Source organism: Myxine glutinosa, chromosome 3 (genome assembly GCF_964187855.1).
Source record: "Myxine glutinosa chromosome 3, kmMyxGlut1.1, whole genome shotgun sequence".
In the NCBI taxonomy this organism is placed as follows: domain Eukaryota; kingdom Metazoa; phylum Chordata; class Myxini; order Myxiniformes; family Myxinidae; genus Myxine; species Myxine glutinosa.
Window position 1 is genome coordinate 61,771,278 of NC_136263.1, and position 27,496 is coordinate 61,798,773.

General features: G+C 49.3%; 2 protein-coding genes across 5 annotated transcripts in view; one reads left to right on the forward strand and one right to left on the reverse strand.

Annotated features, from left to right (window-relative positions):
• LOC137417286 (centrosomal protein of 85 kDa-like) overlaps window positions 1–11,017 on the forward strand; it is a 171,156-nt gene extending 160,139 nt beyond the window's left edge. For all 4 annotated transcript variants that reach the window (XM_068103134.2, XM_078774090.1, XM_078774091.1 and 1 more), the window contains 6 exons: window positions 347–499; window positions 1,456–1,661; window positions 2,477–2,594; window positions 8,783–8,845; window positions 10,359–10,557; window positions 10,701–11,017. In XM_068103134.2, coding sequence (XP_067959235.2) covers window positions 347–499; window positions 1,456–1,661; window positions 2,477–2,594; window positions 8,783–8,845; window positions 10,359–10,557; window positions 10,701–10,867 — 906 coding nt within the window. In that variant the 3' untranslated portion in view covers window positions 10,868–11,017. The remainder of the gene's footprint in view (window positions 1–346; window positions 500–1,455; window positions 1,662–2,476; window positions 2,595–8,782; window positions 8,846–10,358; window positions 10,558–10,700) is intronic.
• LOC137413935 (sarcolipin-like) overlaps window positions 1–20,902 on the reverse strand; it is an 81,685-nt gene extending 60,783 nt beyond the window's left edge. The window contains exon 1 of the transcript XR_013622837.1: window positions 20,885–20,902. The gene's annotated coding sequence lies outside the window, so the exon portion shown is untranslated. The remainder of the gene's footprint in view (window positions 1–20,884) is intronic.
• Window positions 20,903–27,496: the final 6,594 nt, after the last annotated feature.

The window sequence follows — 27,496 nt, forward strand, 5'->3', positions numbered from 1 at the left end:
TCTTTCAAGACAGACTTTCTCCTTTGCCTCCGATAACCCTACAGACATTTTTTTTGCACAAAGGGCCAGAGGAGGGGTGGAAGAGGAAGGGAATTAAAAAAACTAAGGGAAAGATTAGGATGGGGAGAAAAGGGAAAGTTGGTTGACAGGAGGTGTGAGTGACGGCAGTGGAAGAATGTAGGGAATGCTGAAGAGGGGACGAGGTTGGAAATTCTATATTACGTATATGGGCCTTCGCATGCATGCAAGTTTTCATGGTATTGAAGCAAACCAGGCAGAAAGTATACAAAGTATTGTTTCCAAATAAAGAATTGATATCACCGTACTTTTTCGTTCTTTCCCAAAGCTTCGTTGCCGGGAGAGACAGTTGGCCAGTCTGAGGAAGAAGTTGGATCGGGTGAGTGAGCAGCGGATGGAACGACAGCAGCGTGTAGAAAGCCTCGAGCGATACCTGGCCAGCCTTCCCACACTGGAGGACCACCGAAGTCTTCAACGGCAGGTAACGCTTTGGTAGCACAAGTAGTGTGGCGCAACGAAACGTGTGCTTTTGCAATGAGGATCAAATCGCCGATTACTCTCTGTGATTCCTCAAGACATTGGGTATTCCTTGCTGGTGGAATCATGGATGTATCCTCACATTCTCTCAGCTCACTGTTTCTCTCTTTCTCTGCCATGAGTCCCGCTATAGATTTTTTGGAATAAGTACTGGTATCTTCATATTGTAAACTTGTTAAATTGGAAGGTGTGAAAACATTTTGTTACCTTGGAGACATGCTGAATGGAGAAGGTGGATCAGACTCGGCAATGGTTGCTCGAGTGAGATGTGCATGGAAGAAGTTTCGGGAACTGAGTGGTGGGCTGACGAGGAGGGGAGTGTCGTTGAAGCTGAAGGGAAAGGTGTATGCTGCATGTGTGAGAAGTGTTATGATTTATGGGAGCGAGACATGGGTAATGAACGTAGAGCAGCAACGAAGGCTGGAAAGGGTGGAAATGCGAATGGTTCGGTGGATGTGTGGAGTATCGTTGAGAGAGAGGAAGACAAATGATGAATTGCGAAAGATGATGGGAATAGAGCCTGTGATGGATGCTGTGAAGAGGAACAGGTTGAGATGGTTTGGTCATGTGTTGAGGAAGGATGAAAGTGACTGGTTGAGAAGAGTGATGGAAATGAATGTAGAAGGAAGTAGAGGATGGGGAAGACCGAGAAAGATTTGGCTAAAGATGGTCGAAGAAGAAATGCGGACAAGGGGGTTAACAAGGAGAGATGCAGAAAATAGAGCAAAATGGAGAAGATTGTCATGGGGACCACAAGGCTAACCCCTGCTCTAGCAGGGAAAATGGCCTTAAAATGCCTGTTGTTTGTTGTTGTATCTTCATATTGTAAAAGCTTCCTTTGCACTGCATGAAGAAGATCTCACTGGCGCTCCTTGTGTGTTGTTTCTCCACCTCCCTTAGCTATGTGCGGCTGAAGAAAAAGTGCGCCAACTTGAGGAGAGCAAGATGGTACGAGTGGTCGCGGAAAAACAAATGTCGGAGGTTGAGGAGCAGCTGTCTCGCCGCACGACGGAAGTTGAGCACCTTCGGACGTGTCTCGTACAGAGGGATGACGAGGTGAAAAGGCTCATGGATCGTGAAGAGGAGCTTGTGAAAACGGTGCAAAGGTATGTATTGAGCACAAAAGTTTGAAACTTTGATATCCTGGAGCGGAACCTACCTGATAATCCTCTCTCCAATGTTGTACGTCGTCTCATTGTCACTTTGACCGGTTGCTTATGTGAGCTCATGAGTTCAGGTGGACCCAAACAATTGGACTGAGGAATTGAACGTACTCCAGGATGCAGCACCATAACACAATGGCAAATAAAATGGATTTTAATCCATATGCACGAAAAAACAGGAAGTGTCAACTCAATATTAATATCATTGCCAAACTGCCAAAGTCTCCTGGTCTCTGGCCTACATTCTGTGATTTTACATTCACCTGTGTATTTTCTGCAAAATAGAAGAATGGAGATGATGGGATAAGGTGTTTGATAAATATGAGAATGTAGTCATTGAGCTAAAAAATGAAGGCACTACCATTTATGGTGTAGCTACCCATAAGGCAAGGCCAACGTCTGGCGTTTTGACCACTGAGTGGTCTTTAGTCCTGTGAAGGTACTGAGTGGTCCGGTTGGTTCTGCACATAGGCATCGTGAGCCTGGTGTGGTGGTGTGTACACTCTCAAGAGTAGAAGAGGCATCATGTGACTAAATTATGCAAAAAATAACCAATGTCGGTTTCATTCTTGCTTTTTTCAATCAACGTTGGGTCTCACCATCTGCATATTGCAGTCACATGATGTCCGCCTCCCCCCTCCAACCCCCCCCCCCCCCCCCTCACTCCATTGTAGTTATCTGATTTGACGATGTTTCATTTCTGAATATTGATCTTCCCACCACTTTTTTGAGAATCATTGATTGTTGTTCTTCTTTAGCTTGCAGCAGAAGGTGGAATGCTGCCTGCAGGATGCATCACAACTATTTGGACCCAGCATGGAACAGGTCCAGGAAGAAAATGTCCGGCTGCGATCGGACGCAGGATCTGCATACAAGGTTGGTAAATGCATCAAACAACATGCCTGTTTCAGGTCATGCTTTGCAACATTTAAAAGGGCGTTGGTTATTCAGGGCACAAAGAAGGCACAATGAAGGAACTACCAGTTTCTTAGCGCTGCCAACCTTTCCGTTCTGGGTGTTATATCCATTGGGATTTGATGCATTTACTGTATCTGCATGTGAGGTTTTTAAATATGTGTATTGTTCAATGAAAAGTTAGCTATTTCTCCGATTCAAATATTGTCAATAAATTTAATTCCCAAGGTACCTACACCTTGATATACAGTGCATTCAGAAAGTATTCAGACCCCTTCACTTTTTTCACATTTTGTTATGTTGCGGCCTCATGCTAAAATCGTTTAAATTCATTTTTTCCCTCATCAATCTACACTCAATACCCCATAATGACAAAGAGTAAACAGGATTTTAGAAAGTTTTGCAAATTTATTAAAAAGAAAAAACTGAAATATTACATTTACATAAGTATTCAGACCCTTTGCTATGACACTTGAAATTTAGCTCAGGTGCCTCCCATTTCCCTTGATCATTTTGGAGATGTTTCTACACCTTGATTGGAGTCCACCTGTGGTAAATTCAATTGATTGGACATGATTTGGAAAGGCACACACCTGTCTATATAAGGTCTCACAGCTGACAATGCATATCAGAGCAAAAACCAAGCCATGAGGTCGAAGGAACTGCCTGCAGAGCTCAGAAACAGGATTGTGTTGAGGCACAGATCTGGGGAAGCCTACAAAAAAATCTTTGCTGCATTGAAGGTTCCCAAGAGCACAGTGGCCTCCATAATTCTTAAATGGAAGAAGTTTGGAACAACCAGGACTCTTCCTGGAGCTGGCCGCCCGGCCAAACTGAGCAATCGGGGGAGAAGGGCCTTGGTAAGGGAGGTGACCAAGAACCCGATGGTCACTCTGGCTGAGCTCCAGAGATCCTGTGTGGAGATGGGAGAAACTTCCAGAAGGACAACCATCACTGCAGCACTCCACCAATCTGGGCTTTATGGCAGAGTGACCAGACGAAAGCCAAACAGTTCAATCTTGGTTTCATCAGACCACAGAATCTTGTTTCTCACAGTCTGCGAGTCCTTTCGGTGCTTTTTTGCAAACTCCAAGCGGGCTTTCATGTGTCTTTCACTGAGGAGAGGCTTCCGTCTCGCCACTCTGCCATAAAGCCCAGATCGGTGGAGTGTTGCAGTGATGGTTGTCCTTCTGGAAGTTTCTCCCATCTCCACACAGGATCTCTGGAGCTCAGCCAGTGACCATCGGGTGCTTGGTCACCTCTCTTACCAAGGCCCTTCTCCCCCGATTGCTCAGTTTGGCCGGGCAGCCAGCTCTAGGAAGAGTCCTGGTTGTTCCAAACTTCTTCCATTTCAGAATTATGGAGGCCACTGTGCTCTTGGGAAACTTCAATGCAGCAGAATTTTTTCTTGTAGGCTTCCCCAGATCTGTGCCTCGACACAATCCTGTCTCTGAGCTCTGCAGGCAGTTCCTTCGACCTCATGGCTTGGTTTTTGCTCTGATATGCATTGTCAGCTGTGAGACCTTATATAGACAGGTGTGTGCCTTTCCAAATCATGTCCAATCAATTGCATTTACCACAGGTGGACTCCAATAAAGGTGTAGAAACATCTCAAAGATTATCAAGAGAAATGGGAGGCACCTGAGCTAAATTTCAAGTGTCATAGCAAAGGGTATGAATACTTATGTAAATGTGATATTTCAGTTTTTTCCTTTTAATAAATTTGCAAAACTTTCTAAAATCCTGTTTTCTCTTTGTCATTATGGGGTATTGAGTGTCGATTGATGAGGGAAAAAATGAATTTAAACGATTTCAGTATAAGGCTGCAACATAACAAAATGTGAAAAAAGTGAAGGGGTCTGAATACTTGCTGAATGCACTGTATACTGTATATTTTTTTTATACATGAGGGAAAAGGGAAATGAATTTAAAGGGAAATTTAGGGGGAATTTAAAGGGAAATTTAAAGGGAAATGAGTCCAAAGGGAAATGAATGAGGGAAAAAATGAATTTAAACGATTTCAGTATAAGGCTGCAACATAACAAAATGTGAAAAAAGTGAAGGGGTCTGAATACTTGCTGAATGCACTGTATAGTGTATACTGTATATATTTTTTATACATGGTCTGTGCTTGTGGAAGAGGTGGACGCAGAACAGACCAGGACACAACATATAGCAAAGAGAACAGCAGGAGACAGGGGAAATGCACCAGCAGCAGGGTGAAGGCGACAGACAAACATGGGATGCAGGTAACAATACGGGGTAGTAGAGAGCACATGGGGTGGACAAAATGGATGCAGAAGCAGGGGGGGGGTGGGGGGGGGGAGAGGTGGCTTAATGGGGTGGGGATGACTTGAGATAGTGGTCTACAGCTGTCTTGAAGTTCCTTGAAAGAGGAATGAGATTGAAGAGAATGTGGAAGGCGGTTCCGCAGGTGGGAAAAAGAGGAATAAATGAGTGGAGGTGAGCAGTGGTGCTGGATTTAGGCCGTGCCACTCGGAGGGTTGCTGGTGGACCGACCATGTGCATTCTGCTCTGAGATCGGAAGTAAACATTTTCTGCTTACCCGAAGCTTGTATACTTAAAATGTGGGGGTTGGGGGAATATACGAATACATGGTGCATAACAAGGTAAGAGGGGATGGGGAGAAAAAAATTCCGTCAGGCCGAGAAGATGTTGAATGATGAAAGTCCAAGTAGAAGATGTTGAGTGATGAAAGTCCAAATGGAAGATGTTGAGTGATGAAAGTCTAAATGGAAGATGTTGAGTGATGAAAGTCCAAATGGAAGATGTTGAGTGATGAAAGTCCAAATGGAAGATGTGGAGTGATGAAAGTCTAAATGGAAGATGTGGAGTGATGAAAGTCCAAAGATAAGATGTTGAGTGATGAAAATCTAAATGGAAGATGTTGAGTGATGAAAGTCCAAAGATAAGATGTTGAGTGATGAAAGTCTAAATGGAAGATGTTGAGTGATGAAAGTCTAAATGGAAGATGTTGAGCGATGAAAGTCCAAATGGAAGATGTTGAGTGATGAAAGTCCAAATGGAAGATGTTGAGTGATGAAAGTCTAAATGGAAGACGTGGAGTGATGAAAGTCTAAATGGAAGATGTTGAGTGATGAAAGTCCAAATGGAAGATGTTGAGTGATGAAAGTCCAAAGATAAGATGTTGAGTGATGAAAATCTAAATGGAAGATGTTGAGTGATGAAAGTCCAAAGATAAGATGTTGAGTGATGAAAGTCTAAATGGAAGATGTAGAGTGATGAAAGTCCAAAGATAAGATGTTGAGTGATGAAAGTCGAAATAGAAGATGTGGAGTGATTAAAGTCGAAACAGAAGATGTGGAGTGATGAAAGTCCATTTGGAAGATGTGGAGTGATAAAAGTCCAAAGGGAAGATGTGGAGTGATAAAAGTCCAAAGGGAAGATGTGGAGTGATGAAAGTCCAAATGGAAGATTGTTGCATAATGAAAGTCCAAATTGAAGATGTGGAGTGATGAATGTTCAAATGGAAGATGTGGAGAGATGGAAGTCCAAATGAAGGATGTTAAGTGAGTGATGAAAGTCCAAATGAAGGATGTTGAGTGAGTGATGAAAGTCCAAATAGAAGATGTTGAGTGATGAATGTTCAAATGGAAGATGTGGAGTGATGAAAGTCCAAATGAAGGATTTTAAGAGAGTGATGAAAATTCCAAATAGAAGATGTTGAGTGAGTGATGAAAGTCCAAATAAAGGATGTTAAGTGAGTGATGAAAGTCCAAATGAAGGATGTTGAGTGAGTGATGAAAGTCCAAATAAAGGATGTTAAGTGAGTGATGAAAGTCCAAATGAAGGATGTTGAGTGAGTGATGAAAGTCCAAATAAAGGATGTTAAGTGAGTGATGAAAGTCCAAATGAAGGATGTTGAGTGAGTGATGAAAGTCCAAATAAAGGATGTTAAGTGAGTGATGAAAGTCCAAATGAAGGATGTTGGGGTGAATGAGTGATGAAAGTCCAAATAGAAGATGTTGAATGATGAATGTTCAAATGGAAGATGTCGAGTGATGAAAGTCCAAATTAAGGATGTTGAGTGAGTGATGAAAGTCCAAATAAAGGAAGTTAAGTGAGTGATGAAAGTCCAAATAAAGGATGTTAAGTGAGTGATGAAAGTCCAAATGAAGGATGTTGGGGTGAGTGAGTGATGAAAGTCCAAATAGAAGATGTTGAGTGATGAATGTTCAAATGGAAGATGTGGAGTGATGAAAGTCCAAATGAAGGATGTTAAGAGAGTGATGAAAGTCCAAATGAAGGATGTTAAGAGAGTGATGAAAGTCCAAATGAAGGATGTTAAGAGAGTGATGAAAGTCCAAATGAAGGATGTTGAGTGAGTGATGAAAGTCCAAATGAAGGATGTTGAGTGAGTGATGAAAATTCCAAATGGAAGATGTTGAGTGATGAAAGTCCAAATGGAAGATGGTGAGTTTGATGGATGTCCATCTGAAAGGTGGTAGTTTTATGCATGGCCACATGAAAAGTGGTAAGTTTGATGGATGACCACATGAAAGATTGTCAATTTGATGGATGTCCACATGAAAGGTGGTAAGTTTGGATGGCCACCTGAAAGATGGTAAGTTTGACGGATGTCCACATGAAAGATGGTAAGTTTGGATGGCCACCTGAAAGATGGTAAGTTTGACGGATGTCCACATGAAAGATGGTAAGTTTGATGGATGTCCACATGAAAGGTGGTAAGTTTGGATGGCCACCTGAAAGATGGTGAGTGTGATGGATGTCCACATGAAAAGTGGTAAGTTTGGATGGCCACCTGAAAGATGGTGAGTGTGATGGATGTCCACATGAAAGATGGTAAGTTTGACAGATGTCCACATGAAAGATGGTAAGTTTGATGGATGTCCACATGTAAGATGGTAAGTTTGATGGATGTCCACCTGAAAGATGGTGAGTGTGATGGATGTCGACATGAAAGATAGTAAGTTTGATGGATGTCCACATGAAAGGTGGTAAGTTTGATGTCGGTCCACATGAAAGATAGTAAGTTTGATGGATGTCCACATGAAAGATAGTAACTTTGATGGATGTCCACATGAAATATGGTAAGTTTGATGGATGTCCACATAAAAGATGGTAGGTTTGATGGATGTCCACATGAAAGATGGTAAGTTTGATGGATGTCAACATGAAATATAGTAAGTTTGATGGATGTCCACATGAAAGATAGTAACTTTGATGGATGGCCACCTGAAAGATGATAGGTTTGATGGATGTCTACATGAAAGATAGTAACTTTGATGGATGGCCACATGAAAGATGGTAAGTTTGATGTAGGTCCACATGAAAGATGGTAACTTTGATGGATGGCCACATGAAAGATGGTAAGTTTGACGGATGTCCACATGAAAGATGGTAAGTTTGACGGATATCCACATGAAAGATGGTAAGTTTGATGGATGTCCACATGTAAGATGGTACGTTTGATGGATGTCCACCTGAAAGATGGTGAGTGTGATGGATGTCGACATGAAAGATAGTAAGTTTGATGGATGTCCACATGAAAGATGGTAAGTTTGATGGATGTCCACATGAAATATAGTAAGTTTGATGGATGTCCACATGAAATATAGTAAGTTTGATGGATGTCTACATGAAAGATAGTAAGTTTGATGGATGTCCACATGAAAGATGGTAAGTTTGATGGATGTCCACATGAAATATAGTAAGTTTGATGGATGTCCACATGAAAGATAGTAACTTTGATGGATGGCCACCTGAAAGATGATAAGTTTGATGGATGTCTACATGAAAGATGGTAGGTTTGATGGATGTCCACATGAAAGATGGTAAGTTTGATGGATGTCCACATGAAATATAGTAAGTTTGATGGATGTCCACATGAAAGATAGTAACTTTGATGGATGGCCACCTGAAAGATGATAAGTTTGATGGATGTCCACATGAAAGATAGTAACTTTTATGGATGTCCACATGAAAGATGGTATGTTTGATCGATGTCCACATTAAAGATAGTGACTTTGATGGATGTCCACATAAGATTTGTATGATTTTGATCCATGTTGATACAGAAGTCAGGTGAATTTATTATGTGGATTTCAAAATGGAGGTTTAATGGCTTTGGATTGTTGTTCCTGCAGATCATCGAGGCGCAACAGCACAGAATGGAGACAATGACAGCTGAGTTTGCTGTTGAACTGGAGGCAAGATCTGGATCTTTTCTTTGGCCTGGACTAACAAAGCACCTCAGATTAAATCGCAGGCATTCACTTTCTGCCTTCATTAGTCAATCTTCGTATAATGTCCACTTAGTGGTTGAATCTCTCACTCTCCTTTGTAACACCAACTATAGCTGGAGCTGCCATGTAACCAATTATTGAACATTGGTTACATGATCTCAATGGTTACTGATTGGATGATTAGATTATCTCAATGTTAGCAGATGGGACAGCTGGCTTCATGTCTCTCTCAAATGACTCGATGGTTACTGATTTAGATCATCCGCAGTATGCAGTGATACAACTGCACGAATAGGATAAACAATAGATTTGTGTTCATTGAATACGATCATCAGAGAAATGTGGAGGTTGTGTTTGGAAATGTGGAAACAAACTAATGAGGATAGCAAGCGTGGATAAAAACTCGCAGATCTATAATTATTGAACTATCTACTATCCAGACGCTCAATAACCTTTGGACATCTGTCATTGAAAAGAGCAAAGACCTTCCATGAATTACATCTAAAACAAGATAAAACTAGAACGACACTCGATAGAGAGCATACCTCCGCCAGGCTGAACAATTTACGTTTTGTATCCCACTGATGGGCCGGATCTGGATCCAGACCTGAACCAAAATCGAATCGGCTTGTTCTAGTCCTCTAACCAACTCATTCACCTAGTTTTGTCATAATTTGTCCACAACATTTTAAAAGATTGTGTTATATATCGTTTTTGGTCCCATCTCTCAATGGTGAAGAATTGCTTAAAAATTCCCTAAAAATTCTCATATCCGGATTCGAGATTGGGATCTTCACCAAAGTCGAATCAATTTGTCCGTCCGTGTTACGCAACCAAAGTGTCCAACGAGTTTCGTCCAAATTTGTGAATAACTTTTTGAGATATTGTGTTTTATATCATTTTTAGTCTTATCACTCAGTGATGAAGAATTTAAAAAATTTCGGATGCGGATCCGGATCTTCATCAAAATCGAATCAATTCTTCCTTGTGGCACACCCAACCTGTTCACCAAGTTTCGTCCGAATCGGTCCACAACTTTTTGAGATGTCGTGCTGCATATGGTTTTTGGACATACAGTAATCTCCCAATGGTGAAGAATCACTTTAAAAATTCTAGTATCCATATCCGGATCCAGATCTTCACTAAAATCTAATCAATTTGTCATTATCACACACCCAAACTGCCCCCCAATTTTCTTCCTAATCCGTCTATAACATTTCGATATATCCTGCTCACAGACAGACAGACAAACAGGGGTGAGAATATAACCTCCGTCCACCTTCAGTGGCGGAGGTAACAACTATATGAAATGGACATTTTGACGCTGTGGTGAGAAAAGTATGAAATCTCAAAAGACTTCTAATGTTGAGTTGAATAAGGCAGCAGTGGAAAGACCTAAAAAAGAATAAACAAGCTTGCTTTTAACTTTCAGAATAAACTCCTCACTCCACCAATTGATTCCGCTCGGTCTGTGCAGAGGGAAAGGGAGAGAGGGTCCAGGGCACAGAACGAGGTGGTGGCAAAGCGTGAGGTGGAGGCCCGTGCAGTGAAGGACCTCCAGGAGGTGATGACGGAGCTATTTGCTGGCGCCTCGGGCCTGCAGGTATTGAGAAAACTTCAGGCCGACCGAGAACAACAAGAGTCTCCTGATCTTTCACTGCTGCTCGGACTCAGCGGTGAGTAATTCAGATACATATTTCTTCCGTCATCTGCACTCTGCTGCTATTGCTCTTTTTATTTTTTCAAAAAATATTTTCTATTTTCCATCAGTTTTGTTATCTCTCATTCATGTTTTCTTGTGTTCATTCTCACTCTGCAGCCACTGGTGAGGAGCCAACAACCCTCTCTCCTTTGACCTCACTTCCTGAGCTGCTGCCGGGACTGCTCGAACGAGCTCGGACCATGCGGCATGATGTCGACTCCCTTCGCTCCTCGCTCGCTGATCATTATGCCCGTGAAATGGGGGATTCTTGTCTCGTTCAATGACGTCCTTTTTACTCCTCTCACGCATCTTATGCTCTTTGTCCAACATGGCACAGAGGAAGCACATTTACCTTTGAGTTGTTTTCTCGGGATTCTATTCTCGACGCAACTGGAAAACCTGTCAGACTCGTGCTTCGCAGGCAGGAATTGTACCAAAAAGTGTATACTCTCCATTGGATGGGATGTTAAGCTGAGGACACATCTGCTAGCATTGATTGTTGGTGGATGTAAAAGACCCCAATGTATCTTTCGATGGAGAGTAGGTGAGTGATCGCCAAATTACAAAGTTCATCCCCTAACCAGGTTCCCTCTAACGTTGGCCTGGCCAGCTGATTTGTGAAAAATTTGGGCCAACAATACATGCTTTATGAGCCGCTGACCCAAAGTCATTGGGACATGGGGTAATGAAGAAGAAGGAGACTCATGTTTACCCTCAGGATACCATACCACCACTGGATAGCCAGATTTTGATTAATTTTATATGATGACTTGCCAATATTACACGTGGTTGTTTTTAAACTATGAGCTATTTGTTGATAATGTAAATATCTATGCATTTTTTTGAGGGATGGGGGATAATGTGGGAAGCGACGTTTATTTAAATGAATGTCAACCTGGTAGTGTGAGCTACCGATACACACGTGCGTCTCCCTCCACCACAGTTTCTTAACCGCAGAATGTCAGCTTGAATTTTATTTCAACAAGGATACTCATTTATGATATTTATATTTTAAACATCCGCACCGATTTGTGAAATAGTTTGTGCAATTTTCTGCACCTGGTAGCACACACACCCTCGTGCATCCTTGCGTTTGCTTGGTAGACACGGTTTTTGATCCCAAAATCCGGGACCGGGAGGCTTAATGCGGGATAGCTGTAGAAGCTTCGAGAAACGACCTGTTTGACAATCATAGGCCATCCGACGGAGCCCCCCTTGAAATCAGGTAACGGTGTCATTAACGGCAGCTTTAATATGGAAGTGCTGCACTAAAGGTGACCTTCCACAAACATGCACTTTTTGTGACTTTGTACATAATCCTTTTCCTTGTTTTGCAGTGTTATCAGCTGGACTACCTCTTACCGTAAAGTGGTGGATGTGTGGACTTTGTAGCAACGTATTTGTTATATATATATATGTACAGTCACGTGAACAAGTAAGTACACCCCATGTAAAGTTTTGACTTTTTCAACATATTTCAACATACAGCTATTTGATCTTCATTTCAACAATATTGATAGATAAAGGTGATATAATATAACAAATATCATGAAACATTTACATTTTGTCGTCCATTGTATAATTTAAATAAACATAAATGCAAATTTTGCATGTGGAAAAAGTAAGTACACCCCTACATTTATCACTACTTCAAATACCTAAAATTATAATCAGGTGCACCAGCTCAGGTGCAAATGATTAGAACATCGTTAGAGAGGATCTTGGAGGAACCTGTCTAATTTAAACCTCAGACATTTAGTTTGGTTTGCTCCTTGTTGTTGAAGTGTGCGGCGTCACCATGCCTAGATCAAAAGAGCTCTCTCAGGCCTTCAGAAAGAAAGTTATAGATGCCTACGAGTCTGGGAAGGGATTTAAAAAGATCTCCAAACAATTTGAAATCAATCATTCGACTGTCCGGAAGATCATCTACAAGTGGAGAAAATTCCAAACAACTGCCAACTTGTTCAGGCCACGCCGCCCCAGCAAGTTCAGCCCGAGAGCAGACCGCAAGATGCTGAAAGAAGTCTCTAAGAACCCCAGAATGTCATCACAGAACCTACAGGTAGCTCTTGCCACTGTTGATGTGAAAGTGCACGAGTCTACCATTAGAAAGAGGCCGCACAAAATTGATCTACATGGGAGGTGTGCCAGGAGGAAACCTTTGCTGTCCAGAAAGAACATCAGGGCAAGACTAAAGTTTGCCAATGAACACCTAGGCAAACAACAGCACTTCTGGAACAATGTGCTCTGGACAGATGAGTCAAAGGTAGAGCTATTTTGCCACAGTACCAGAAGACATGTTTGGCGAAAACCAAAGACAGCATTTGTCCACAATAACCTGATACCAACTGTAAAGCATGGTGGTGGAAATATTATGGTTTGGGGCAGGTTTGCTGCATCAGGGCCTGGGCAGCTCACCATCATAGAATCCACTATGAATTCTTCATTGTACCAGAGGGTGCTTGAGGATAATGTGAGACCATCTGTCGGAAAGTTGAAGCTCAACTGAAGGTGGACCTTGCAACATGACAATGACCCTAAACATACCAGTAAATCCACCAAGGAATGGCTGAAAAGAAAGAAATGGAGGGTTCTGGAATGGCCAAGTCAAAGCCCAGATCTAAATCCCATCGAGATGTTGTGGGGGGATTTGAAACGAGCTGTGCATGCAAGAAACCCCTCAAACATCGCACAGCTGAAAGAATTCTGCATGGAGGAGTGGGCAAAAATTTCTCCCAGTCGATGCCAGAGACTGGTAGACAGTTATAAGAAACGCCTACTTGAGGTTGTTTCTGCCAAAGGGCCAAGGGTGTACTATTAGCTCTAATACCACCTATTAGAGCCAAGGGTGTTCTTACTTTTTCCACATGCGAAATTTGCATTTATGTTTATTTAAATTATACAATGGACTACAAAATGTAAATGTTTCATGATATTTGTTATATTATATCATCTTTATCTATCAATATTGTTGAAATGAAGATCAAATAGCTGTATGTTGAAATATGTTGAAAAAGTCAAAACTTTACATGGGGTGTACTTACTTTTTCACGTGGCTGTATATATATACATTTATACACACATATACAGTGCCTACAGAAGGTCTACATCTTTCAAAATTTTCACCTTTTGTTGCTTTATAGCCTGGAATTAAAATGCATTAATTCATACTTTTTCCACCTGTATTTACACATCGTAACCCACAACGTCCAATTGAAAAAAAATTCTACAAATTTCAGAAAATTAATTAGAAATACAAAACTAGAATATCTTGGTTGGATAAGTGTCCACCTCCTTATAATAGCAATTGTAAACTAGAAAGGCACTTGGTAGAGCGCATACCTCCGCCATTCTGAACAGTTTACGTTTTGTATCCCACTGATAGGTCGGATCTGGATTGTCGCTTACTTCCTGTTATTGTTGTTTACTTATTTTGCTGTTGCCACTTACACAAACTCATCCACCAACTTTTGTCATAAGTCATCCATAACTTTTTGAACTAGAACGGCCCTCACTGGGTAGAGCGCATACATCCGCCAGGCCGAACAGTTTACATTTTGTATCCCACTGATAGGCCAGATCTAGATTCTAACCTGAACTAAAATCGAATCGGCTTGTTCTTGTCACCTAACCAACTCATCCACCAAGTTTATTTATAACTCGTCCATAATGTTTTTAAATATCATGATATATATCGCTTTTCACCCGATCTCTCAATGATGAAGAATCACTTGACAATTAAATAATTCTCATATCCAAATCCATATTCACATCTTCACCAAAATTGAACCAATTCTTCCTTGTCACACACACATCCTGTCCACCAAGTTTCGTCCGAGTCCGTGCATAACTTTTTGAGATATCCTGCTATTTGCTGTTTTTGGCCCGACCTCCCAATGGTGAAGAATCACTTAAAAATTCTAGTAGCTGGATCCGAATTCGGATCTTCACCAAAATCTAATCATTTCGTCCGTGTCACATATGCTACATCTCTGCCAAATTTCGTCTGAGTCCATCCACAACCTTTTGAGATATCTTGTTCACAGCAGACATACAAACAAACAAACAAAACTGCTGGGTAGTGCATTTCACAGCAAAGACTCAACCATGAGCACCAAGGAGCTTTCAAAAGACCTCCGGGATAAAGTTGTGGAAAAGCGAAGTTCAGGGGATGGGTATAAAGATATTTCAAAGGCCTTGATATTTCGTGGAGCACAGTCAAGACAATCATTAAGAAGTGGAAGGTGTATGGTACCACCAAGACCCTGCCTATATCAGGCCGTCCCTCCAAACTGGATGACCAAGCAAGTAGGAGACTGATCAGAGAGGTCACCAAGAGGCCAAGGGCAACTTTGGAAGAGTTACAGGCCTTTATGGCAAAGATTGGTCACTGTGTGCATGTGACAACAATATTCCTAGCACTCCACAAGTCTGGCCTGTATGGTAGGATGGCAATAAGGAAGCCATTACTCAAAAAAGCCCACCTTGAGTCCATTTTGAGGTATGCAAAAAAACAATCTGGAGATTCTGAGGCCACGTGGCGAAAAGTTTTGGAGTCTTTGGCCTAAATACAAAACGGTACGTTTGGCACAAACCCAACACAGCCCATCACCCGAAGAACACCATCCCTAATGTGAAGCATTCGTGGTGGCAGCATCATGTTATGGAGATGTTTCTCATCAGCAGGGACTGGAAAACTTGTCAAAATAGGATTGAAAATGGATGGAGCAAAATACAGAAAAATCCGAAAGGAAAACCTGCTGCCCTCTGCAAGAAAAATGAGATTGGAACGGAAGTTTACCTTTCAACATGACAACAACCTGAAGCACACAGCCAAAGCTACAATGAAGTGGCCATGGAACAAAAAGATAAATGTCCTTGTGTGGCCCAATCAGAGCCCTGACATAAACCCAATCGAAAATATGTGGCATGACTTGAAGATTGATGTCCATCAACACTCCCCATGCAACTTAAATGAGCTTGAACAGTTTTGTGCAGAAGAATGGGCAAATATTGCCCAATCAAGGTGTGTAAAGTAGGTAGAGTCCTATCCCAACAGACACACAGCTGTAATTAATGTCAAAAGTTCTTCCACCCAGTATTAACTCAGTGAGGTGGACACTTATTTAACTTATATTCTAGTTGTGTAGCGGCTACCGCTGGGTTTTCACAATCGCCTTGCACCTCTCAAGGACGCGGAGCGATCACCATGCCGGGCTCGTCCAGGACGCCTGGGCAGGCCCGCGCTCAACTTGCCAGGCCTCGGTCGGGATGCCCGGGCAGGCTCGCCCTCAACTTGCCAGGCCTCAGCCAGGACGCTCGGCCACGCCCCCTCTCGCCTTTCCTGGGCAAACGCTCGGGGATAATGTGTGTATATATATTGCTGCCCGATAAACGGGCTTTTCAGAGTACCTGAGTGTTTTGTTTGAATAAAGCAAGTCGGACGAATTCCAGCTTTTTGTCGCGTCCATTCTTCCGATCGACGTGGGAGCCCGAGCTCCTTCATTGGTGACCTACCGACTTGGACACGGCAGTGGCCCTTAAACTGCCTACCTTCTGGGAGGCTCACGCGGCGGTTTGGTTCGCACAGGCGGACTCCCTGTTCGCCCTGCGAGGCATCACGGCCGACGACACCCACTTCCACCATGTGGTAGCAGCGCTCGGTTCAGCCACCGCGGCCCGCGCCCTGAGCCTCCTCGAGAGCCCGCCAGCCGCTGACAAATACGGCGCGTTTAAAAAGCTCCTCCTCGACACTTTCGCCCTCCCATCGGTGGAACGCGCACGGCGCCTGCTCGACCTGCCCGAGCTCGGCGACACGCGCCCTTCCGAGCGAATGGACTACATGCTTTCGCTGCTCGGCGAGCACTCTCCGGCATTCCTGTTCCGGGAGCTGTTCCTCCGTCAGCTGCCTAGCCCGGTACGCCTCGCCCTGGCAAGCACGACGATCACGGATCCCCGTGCCCTCGCCAGGGAAGCCGGCAAGATCTCCGCCGCAGGCCAGCACATCGCAGCAGCGACCCGGGGCCCACCGCCGTCCGACGCAAAACCCATGGCGCCCGAGCACCCGGCACGGTCGACGACCGAACTGCCGACGCAATTGGCGGCCGCTACACCGAGCCGACCACCTCCAGCACGACGACCGGGGCCTCCACCTGACCAAGCGTGGTGTTACTATCATGCCAGGTTCGGACAGAAGGCCCGGACATGCCGACCCCCGTGCACCTTCGGCAGGCCGGGAAACGGCCGGGCCGGCGTTCATTACCAGCCATGAGCGCCGGCCACACGGGCAACTTACTGTTCATCACGGATAAAGCGTCCGGACGGCGCTTCCTGTGCGACACCGGCGCCCAACTGAGCGTCATACCCGCCTCTGACCAGGACAGGCAGTCCGCGGTTTGCGGCCCCTCCTTGGTTGCGGCCAACGGATCGGCCATCCGCACCTTCGGCCCGCGCAACGTCACCCTCTGCTTCGGCGGCCAACGCTTTGCTTGGACGTTTGTAACCGCAAACGTGCCCATGGCTCTGCTAGACGCCGACTTCCTCTGCGCACACGGACTGCTGGTGGACGTCCAACGGCGTCGTTTAATCAACGCCGAAACCTTCAGCTCCCTGGTATGCACATTGAGCAGCTCCGCGCCGACCGAGCTGGCATGCGCCCTCCCGGCGGCGAACGAGTTTGCTCGCCTGCTCACGGAGTTCCCGGCCCTCACGCGGCCGACCTTTTCGGCCGTCGCAGTACGGCATGGGATCGAGCACCACATACCAACCACGGGCCCGCCGGTCTATGCCAGAGCTTGCCGCCTCGACCCAGCCAAGCTCGCCGTGGCCAAAGCCGAGTTCGACGCTTTAGAACACCTCGGCATCGTACGGCGCTCCGATAGCGCGTGGGCTTCGCCACTACACATCGTCCCAAAGTCAGGGGGCGGCTGGCGCCCATGTGGCGACTACCGCCGCCTTAACGACGCTACCACCCCCGACAGGTATCCGATCCCGTACATCCAAGACTTCTCCGCCCGTCTGGCGGGACGGGTCATTTTTTCGAAAATTGATCTCATACGGGGATATCACCAGGTACCTGTCAGGGCGGCCGACGTCCCTAAAACGGCAGTCATCACGCCGTTCGGCTTATTCGAATTCTTACAGATGCCGTTTGGTCTCAAGAACGCGGCTCAGGCGTTCCAGCGCTTGATGGACCGCGTGCTGCGTGACCTGCCGTTCCTTTTCGTTTGCCCGGACGACATCCTCGTCGCCAGCACGTCCCGGGCCGAGCACCTCCTCCACCTCCGAACATTGTTCAGGCGCCTCAGCGAGCACGGCCTCATCGTCAACCCGGCCAAATGCCACTTCGGCATGACGGCCATTTATTTTTTGGGCCACCACATCACCAAGAACGGGGCCGTGCCGCTGCCAACCAAGGTCGAGGCCATCACCACGTTCCCGCGTCCCCGCACCATAAAGGCCCTGCAGGAATTCCTGGGAATGGTGAATTTTTATCACCGCTTCGTGCCCCGCGCTGCTCAACTCATGCGGCCCCTCTACGAAGCCCTCCGGGGCAAGCCGGCCAAGCACGACATCGCCTGGTCCGCAGCAATGGACGCGGCCTTCCAAAGCTCAAAGCGGGCCCTCGCCGACGCAACACTGCTCGCTCACCCGGTGCTCAACGCTCCCATCGCCCTCACCACGGATGCCTCCGACTACGCGGTGGGCGCCGTACATGAGCAATGGGTGAACGGGGTTTGGCAGCCACTCGCTTTTTTCAGCCGGCAGCTCCGGCCGAACGAGCTCAAATACAGCACGTTTGACCATGAGCTCCTCGGTATACACCTGGCCGTCCGCCATTTCCGCCACCTCCTGGAGGGCCGACCTTTCATGGCGTTCGTCGACCACAAGCCATTGGTTTACGCAATGGCCAAGGTCACGGAGCCGTGGTCGGCCCGCCAACAGCGCAACCTCTCCGCCGTGTCGGAGTTTACCACGGACATCCGGCACGTCGCCAGCAAAAACAACGCCGTGGCCGACTGTCTCTCCCAGGCCAGCGCGAATGCGGTCCACCTGGGCGTGGACTTCGCGCTTATGGCGGTGGACCAAACCACCGACACCACGGTGCAAGCCCTCCGGGCGGCGGACACGGGCCTCCGCCTGGCCGACATCCCCTTCGCGGACACTGTCCTGCTCTGCGACATCTCCCAAGGCCAGCCTCACCCCATCGTGCCCGTCACCTGGCAACGCCGCATCTTCGCCTCCCTCCACGGCCTTTCCCACCCGGGCCGGAAAGCTTCCCAGAAGCTGCTGTCGGCGCGATTCGTCTGGCACGGCCTTCGTCGGGACGTCCGCGATTGGACCAGCACCTGCACAGCCTGCCAACGGGCCAAGGTCCACCGACACACCCAGGCCCCGCTGGCACCTTTCACCGTGCCCGAACGACGTTTCGACCACGTCAACGTGGATCTGGTCGGCCCCCTCCCCCCGTCACGGGGGTTCACACACCTGCTCACCATGGTGGACAGGACCACCAGGTGGCCGGAGGCCGTTCCCCTCGTCTCCACCACCACCGTCGACGTGGCGCAGGCTTTCATCGCCACCTGGGTCACCCGCTTCGGCGCACCGGCGGACATCTCGTCAGACCGCGGACCACAGTTCACCTCCGAGCTGTGGGGCGCGGTCGCCCACAACCTGGGGGTCAAGCTCCACCGTACTACGGCCTACCACCCCCAAGCAAACGGGTTGTGCGAGCGATTCCACCGCTCCATGAAGGCCGCGCTCATGGCCGGCCTTCAAGACGGCGGTTGGGCCGACCGGCTGCCGTGGGTCCTTTTGGGCCTCTGCACGGCCCCCAAGGAGGACCTCCAGGCATCCACCGCCGAGCTTGTCTACGGCCAGGCGCTACGCGTCCCGGGCGAATTCGTGCCCGACGCTACCAGTCCCTGGTCCGCAGCTCACCAGCGCTCGGACCTCCAGGAGGCCGCCCGACGGTTTGCCCCCGTGCCAACATCCCACCACGGTGACCCCCAGTCCTACGTCCCCCCAGCACTTCGCACAGCGGAGTATGTTTTTGTGCGTCACGACGCACATCGGGGGCCACTCCGGCCGCCGTACGACGGGCCCTTCCGGGTCCTGCGACGGGACGACAAGTCGTTCGTCATCGACATCGGCGGCAGGTCGGACCGGATTGCGGTGGACCGCCTCAAGCCGGCGCACGTGGACGTCGACCAACCACCACGGGTGGCCCTTCCGCCGCGGCGAGGCCGCCCCCCGTCCGCGGTGCCCCCCACTCGACCGCCCACCACCACACCGGACCCCCCCCCCCCCCACGACCCGCCAGGGGTCGCTTCGGCCGGGTCATCAGGAACCCCTCAAATTGACCCTGCCGGTGCAAGTCGATTCTGGGGGGACGTGTGTTGCGGCTACCGCTGGGTTTTCACAATCGCCTTGCACCTATCAAGGACGCGGAGCGATCACCATGCCGGGCTCGTCCAGGACGCCCGGGCAGGCTCGCCCTCAACTTGCCAGGCCGCAGCCAGGACGCTCGGCCACGCCCCCTCTCGCCTTTCCTGGGCAAACGCTCGGGGATAATGTGTGTATATATATTGCTGCCCGATAAACGGGCTTTTCAGAGTACCTGAGTGTTTTGTTTGAATAAAGCAACTCGGACGAATTCCAGCTTTTTGTCGCGTCCATTCTTCCGATCGACGTGGGAGCCCGAGCTCCTTCAGTTGTGTATTTTAATTAATTTTCTGAAATTTGTAGAATTTGTTTTTCACTTATAAGTTGTGGGTTACGTTGTGTAAATAAAGGTGGAAAAGTCTGATTTAATGCATTTTCATTCCAGGTTATAAGGCAACAAAAGGTGAACAATTTTAAAGGGGGTGTGGACTTTATAGTATAAGCACTGTATAATATATATATATATATATATATATTTATGTATATATATATATATATATATATATATATATATATATATATATATATATATATATATATAGATATATATATATATATATATATATATATATATATATATATATATATATATATATATATACATACATATATACATATATATTACATACTGTATGTGATACAGATAAAAATGTGACCACCTTTTTCTCATAAACTCACACAATTGCACTTTATTCATTGATATTCTAATGAAGACATTGTGTGCCAGTAGCATAATGTAAATACTGTACTGTATTTATAATGATGTGAATATCGGTAATGGCAATAAAATAAATAAAGAACTGCGATGCGGTGGACGAAACCATCACATCATATCACAAACAGGCGTCTGTCTCTACCTTTAGCTGGAGTTTCCACCTGTACACGACATCCTGGCGGACATTGGTCGAAACGCTTTGTTGCCGACAGCGACCTCTGTTGATTTTGTTCGGCGAGGCCTATTTTGTCATTCGTGAAGTTTTTTGTGAGTATCGGCTTAAAGGAAACCAGAACGGCATTCTTGGATGTTGTGACGTCGACCGATGTGCCTCCGCCCACATTATTACATCACTAGACATACTTGTACCGAGTTTGATTTAAACCATTCACCTGTTCTCAAGTTATCACATTTTTACTTAACAGGACCACTGACCTTTAACCTCTTGACCCCATAATCGAATCCGTTAATCTTTACATCATTACAACTCTTTGCTGATGATTCGACTTTCTGCCATATAATTTCTCATTCTTCAACCAGGCAGGCGACCAACCTCTGCAGACCTTCATATAATTAGGAATATGTCTTTCAATCCAGACAAATCCCACACACTCACAATGTCTTTTTGAAAGGATAGTCTGGCAAACCCTTCCGTCTGAACAAACCATTTCAAGAGGTCAAGTCATTCAAACTTTTGGGTCACACCAACAGCCATAATCTTTATTGGGCATACCATATTTCCAAGATGGCCTCCAAAGCCAGCCACCGACCGGGCATCAGTCATCGAGCAAGGTCTTTCTTGTCCAATCTGAACTTTTGACAACCTTCAAGGCCTTCATTGGCAGCTTGATGTTGATGGAGTAGGTACTTCTCTCCCCTTTGGGGTGGCACCCCGACCTCTCACCTTGCCCTTCTTGATGCCATGGAGAGCAAGGCCCTAAGAATCATTGGGATCTTCCATGAGGTGTTTCACATCGCAGATAGGTTGGTGGTATCTGTATATTCCACCACCTCCTTTTTGGTCATGCACCCTCTGCTTTCTCTTGGCTCTGCTCCTCCCAGGTTTCGACAGACCACACATGGTCTGCCATTAACCCTCTTCTTGTTAACCTCTCAAAATCCAGGCTCACTGCTCACCTCCACTCATTTTTCCAACTTTTCTCTCACCAGTGGAACCAATAACTTTCCCAGTATGTTCAGTCCCATTCTTCCCTCTCGGTCTAGGGCTTCAAAACAGTTGTTCACCATTACCTCAAGTCACCCCCATCCATACTGATCGATTCTACCCCAAATTACCCCATTCCCAAATAAGCACTCCTTTTTCCAGCTTGTTCACCCCCATTTGTCCTTCTCCCCCATCCCTACCCCCTTGATCTCACTCTCATGTACACTCTGCTGTTGGTGCTTTCGTTCCCCTTTCCATTTTGTTCCTTTTCATTCTGCTGTGGCGGACACGATGGCGCTGGCGCGGTGACATCATTCCGCGCACCAAGAGGGTGTCGGCCACGCCCGAGGGGTAGGCGTGGCCTCGGGATATACACGGGGCGCGCAGCCCCGAGCACCTCAGTGCTATAGTTGAGCTTTGTAATAAAGACTCTTTTTTGGTTACCTGCGTTGTTGCTTCTCTTCTTGGCAAACAAGTCGTGCGCATAGCACCACACTTCACTGGTGACCTCGACGCTGGTTCAGCCGCCGCTGACCAACAGAACGCGCCATTGCCAACAACGCGGCAGTGGTGAAGCTCCCTGAGTTTTGGGAAGCTCAGGCCGAAGTATGGTTCGTGCAGGCCGAGGCACAGTTCCGACTTCGAGGCGTAACGGCGGATGAGACGCGGTATTACCACGTCATCGCCGCCCTCGGGCCCAGCACAGCCGCCCGAGTCGTGTCCGTGCTGCGGAACCCACCGGCCGACCACAGGTACGAGGCGCTCAAGTGTCTCCTCATCGCCACGTTCGGCCTCACGGAGTGCGAGCGGGCCGACCGCCTCCTGGACCTTTCCGACACACGACCATCGGTCCGGATGGACTACATGCTTTCGCTACTGGGTGACAAAGCCCCGGATTTTTTTATTCCGGGCGCTCTTTCTACGCCAGCTGCCGGCACAGGTACGCCTCGCATTGGCCGGTTCCAAAATAAAGGAACCCCGCGCGCTGGCCGTCGAGGCCGACAAGTTTTTCGCGGCTTGTGACACGCGGGCGAGCTTCGGTGCGGTCGTCGCGGATCCCGAGGCTGATGCGCATGCACACCTCGTGGTTCCCGAGGCTGATGCCGATGCACACTGCATGGCCGCCGCCACGCCCCGCCCACCACCACCGCGAAAACCGCGGCCTCCGCCTCCGCCGCAAACCTGGTGCCGTTTCCACGCCAGGTTTGGCCACAAGGCTAGGAATTGTTGCCCGCCGTGCTCGTTTGGCAAGTCGGGAAACTACCAAGCCGGCGCTCGGTAGCGGCCCTGAGCGTCGGCCATTCTGGCAGCCTCCTTTTTGTCATGGACACCTTGTCCGGGCGTCGCTTCCTCTGCAACACAGGCGCACAGGTGAGCGTTATCCCCGCCTCCACGTCCGACAAGCGAACCGCGGGCCGGGGCCCCGCGTTGCTTGCAGCCAACGGTACACCCATACGCACATTCGGGAAGTGCTGCCTCTCCCTGAGGTTCGGAGGGCAACGCTTTCAATGGACGTTCGTAACCGCCAGCATGCCCATGGCATTGCTCGGTGCGGATTTCCTATGTGCAAATGGGCTGTTGGTGGACGTGAAGAACAGATGCCTCGTCCAGGCCGAAACGTTCAGCTCGCTTGCTTGCACGCTGAGCAGTTCGTTGGGCAGCTCCCTGAGTGGCTCACCGAGCGGCTCGCCAAGCGGCTTGCTGAGCGGTTCGATCCCGGCGAGGTTGGTCTGTACGTTTCCGGCAGCGGATGACTTCACCCGCCTCCTCGCCAGCTTCCCGGCCCTCACGCGGCCCACATTCTCGGCGGTGGCCGTCAAGCACGGGGTGGAACATCACATCCCCACCGTCGGGCCACCGGTCTACGCCCGGGCACGCCGCCTCGAGCCGACGAAGCTCGCGGTGGCAAAGGCGGAGTTCGCTACGCTGGAGCGACTGGGCATCGTACGGCGCTCCAAGAGCGCTTGGGCATCGCCACTGCACATCGTACCGAAGCCCGGCAGGGAATGGCGGCCGTGCGGGGACTACCGCCGCCTCAACGATGCCACCACCCCCGACCGCTACCCGTTCCCTCACATTCAGGACTTTTCCGCACGGTTGGCGAAAATGTCCTTCTTTTCTAAGGTGGACCTCATCCGCGGGTACCACCAGGTCCCCGTCAGGCCGGAGGACATACCGAAGACGGCCGTCATTACACCATTCGGCCTCTTCGAGTTTCTTCGGATGCCCTTCGGTTTGAAGAATGTGGCTCCGGCATTCCAACGATTGATGGACAGCGTCTTGCGCAACCTGGATTGCATTTACGTCTACCTGGACGACATCCTCGTCGCAAGCGCGTCCCGCGAAGAGCACCTCCGCCACCTCCGCACGCTCTTCGAACGCCTGGGCCAGCATGGCCTGATCGTAAACCCCGCCAAGTGCCGGTTCGGCGTCGCCGAAATCGACTTTTTGGGGCACCGCGTCACCAGGCATGGGGCCACCCCCTTGCCGGCAAAGGTGGAGGCGATCAAGGGGTTTCCGCGCCCCCGCACGATCAAGGGGCTCCAGGAGTTCCTGGGCACGGTAAACTTTTACCACCGTTTCCTGCCCCGCGTCGCCCAGCTCCTGCGCCCCCTGCACGAGGTCCTCCGGGGGAAGCCGGGCAAGGGTGACGTTGTTTGGACCGAGCAGATGGACGCAGCATTCGCAGGCGTGAAGCTCGCCTTGGCTAACGCCACCATGCTCGCGCACCCGGCGCTCGATGCACCGATCGCCCTCACCACCGACGCGTCGGACTACGCGGTGGGCGCGGTGCACGAGCAATGGGTGCGTGGTGCTTGGCAACCGCTGGCGTTTTTCAGCCGGCAGCTTCGCCCGCACGAACGCCGGTACAGCACCTTTGACCGTGAGTTGCTCGGGCTCCACCTGGCGGTCCGGCACTTCCGCCATCTGCTCGAGGGCCGTTTGTTCATGGCCTTCGTCGATCACAAGCCCCTGGTCTTCGTGATGGCCAAGGTCGCCGAGCCATGGTCGGCCCGGCAGCAGCGTCACCTCTCGGCCGTGTCCGAGTACACGACGGTCATCCGGCACGTCGGGGGAAAGGACAACCCGGTGGCGGATTGCCTTTCCCGGTCCGTCGCCCACACGGTCCACCTCGGGATCGACTATGCCCGGATGGCGGTGGACCAGACCGCCGACCCCGACGTTCAGGCCTTGCGGACCGCCGTCACGGGCCTCCGCGTCACCGAGGTGCCGTTCGACGGCGCGGGCACGGCCCTCTTGTGCGACGTCTCCCTCGGGCGGCCTCGCCCCATCGTCCCCGCGGGCTGGCAGCACCTGGTTTTTGACGCCATCCACGGCCTGTCCCACCCGGGCACGAAGGCCTCCCAGAGGTAGGTCGCCGACAAGTTCGTCTGGCATGGCCTCCGGAAGGCCGTCCGCGATTGGACCAGGACGTGCCTCGCGTGCCAGCGCGCGAAGGTGCACCGCCACACCCAGGCCCCGTTGGCCCCGTTCACGGTGCCCGAACGGCGGTTTGACCACGTTCACGTGGACTTGGTGGGACCTCTGCCCCCCTCGCGGGATTTCACCCACGTCCTCACCATGGTGGACCGCACCACCCGGTGGCCGGAGGTCGTGCCTTTGGCGGCGACGACGGCGGCCGACGTCGCACAGGTGTTCATCGCCACCTGGGTTGCCCGGTTCGGCGCCCCCTCGGACATCTCGTCCGACCGCGGCCCCCAGTTCACCTCGGGGCTCTGGGGGGCGGTCGCGCGGGGGCTCGGCATCCAGCTGCACCGCACCACGGCCTACCACCCCCAGGCCAACGGCCTGTGCGAGCTCTTCCACCGCTCCTTGAAGGCCGCGCTCCGGGCCACCCTCCGCGACGGCGGCTGGGTCGACAGGCTGCCCTTGGTCCTGCTAGGCCTCCGGACGGCGCCCAAGGACGACCTGCACGCATCCGCGGCGGAGTTGGTCTTCGGACAACCGCTGCGGGTGCCGGGCGAGTTCCTCCCCGACTCCACGGGGTTCCTCCCCGCTCGTGCACCGCGCAGCAGCGCTCCGCACTGCAGGAGACCGCCCGGAGGTTCGCCCCGGTGCCGACGGCGCACCATGGGGTGCCCGCCAACGCACGTCGCCCCGGAGCTTCGCACGGCGGAGTACGTGTTCGTCCGCCACGACGCCCACCGGACACTGCTGCGGCCCCCGTACGACGGGCCCTTCCGCGTACTGGAGACCGGGGCGAAACACTTCACCCTCGACATCGGCGGTACTCCTGACCGCCTTTCCGTGGACCGCCTCAAGCTGGCCCACCTCGACGTGGACCACCCCCCGCCAGTGGCTCGGCCCCCGCGGCGGGGCCGCCCCCCAGCGGGCAGACCTCCGGCACCGCCCGGCCCCGCCGGCACGCCCCCCCCCCCCGGTCCTGCACCCATCCCAGGTGCCGCCGGAGGCATCCCAGATGACATCCCGGCATCCAAGACGCCGCCAGCCGCCAGAGGGCGCTTCGGCCGGGTCATCCGTTTGCCCCGCAAACTGACCCTTCAGGTGCGCGGGAATTCTGGGGGGGCGCATGTGGCGGACACGATGGCGCTGGTGCGGTGACATCATTCCGCGCACCAAGAGGGTGTCGGCCACGCCCGAGGGGTAGGCGTGGCCTCGGGATATACACGGGGCGCGCAGCCCCGAGCACCTCAGTGCTATAGTTGAGCTTTGTAATAAAGACTCTTTTTTGGTTACCTGCGTTGTTGCTTCTCTTCTTGGCAAACAAGTCGTGTGCATAGCACCGCACTTCACTGCTACAGCTCTTCCACGAGCCTCGACCATCTACACAAAAACAGGTTTTCCTACTGGCAACCACAGGTTAGCATGAGGTTGTTGCTTTGTGTGAGGTAGGTGTGTTTTGTACACAGCTCCTTTCCTATACCATCTCCAGGCGCTGCATGACGTCATTGCCACTGATTGCACCGAAGGGGGCCGGCGATGACGCGCGCTGAAAGGGAGTACTCAGTTTTCACTCCAGCTTCTTGTTTGTTACTTGCAAAACGAAGATTTTTCAAGTATATTGGTCGGTTGCGTTTGTGGTTCTGTCTGTTTGTTACTTGGCAAAAAAGAATTTAAAAAATTTGCAAGTATGTTCATCACTCCGGTTTGTGTGTTTGTTTGTTTGTGTGTGTGTTTGTCTGTCCACTCACTTATACTTGCCTACAGCTCACAATTTGAAACCGATCTTCACGAAACTTCACCAAATGGTAGAGTTCGTGGTCCGAGAAAATCCTATATATTTTTGATGTCAAAAGGTCCAAAGGTCAACATAGGCCATCATATCCTCAACCACTTTTTTCGAATTTCTAAAATCCTCAGTTTTCATCCGATTGACTTGGAATATGAATGTGATTTTCATATCGGCTAACTGAATTCAACCACCAACAATTTTTGAGATCAGCATAGGCCAAAGGGTCAAAATAGGCCAAAGGTCAACAACAATTTCAAATTTCTAAAATCCTTAATTTTCATCCGATTCACTTGAAATTTGAATGGGATTTACATATCAGCTAACTTAATTCAACCACCAACTATTTTTGAGATCAGCATAGGCCAAAGGGTCAA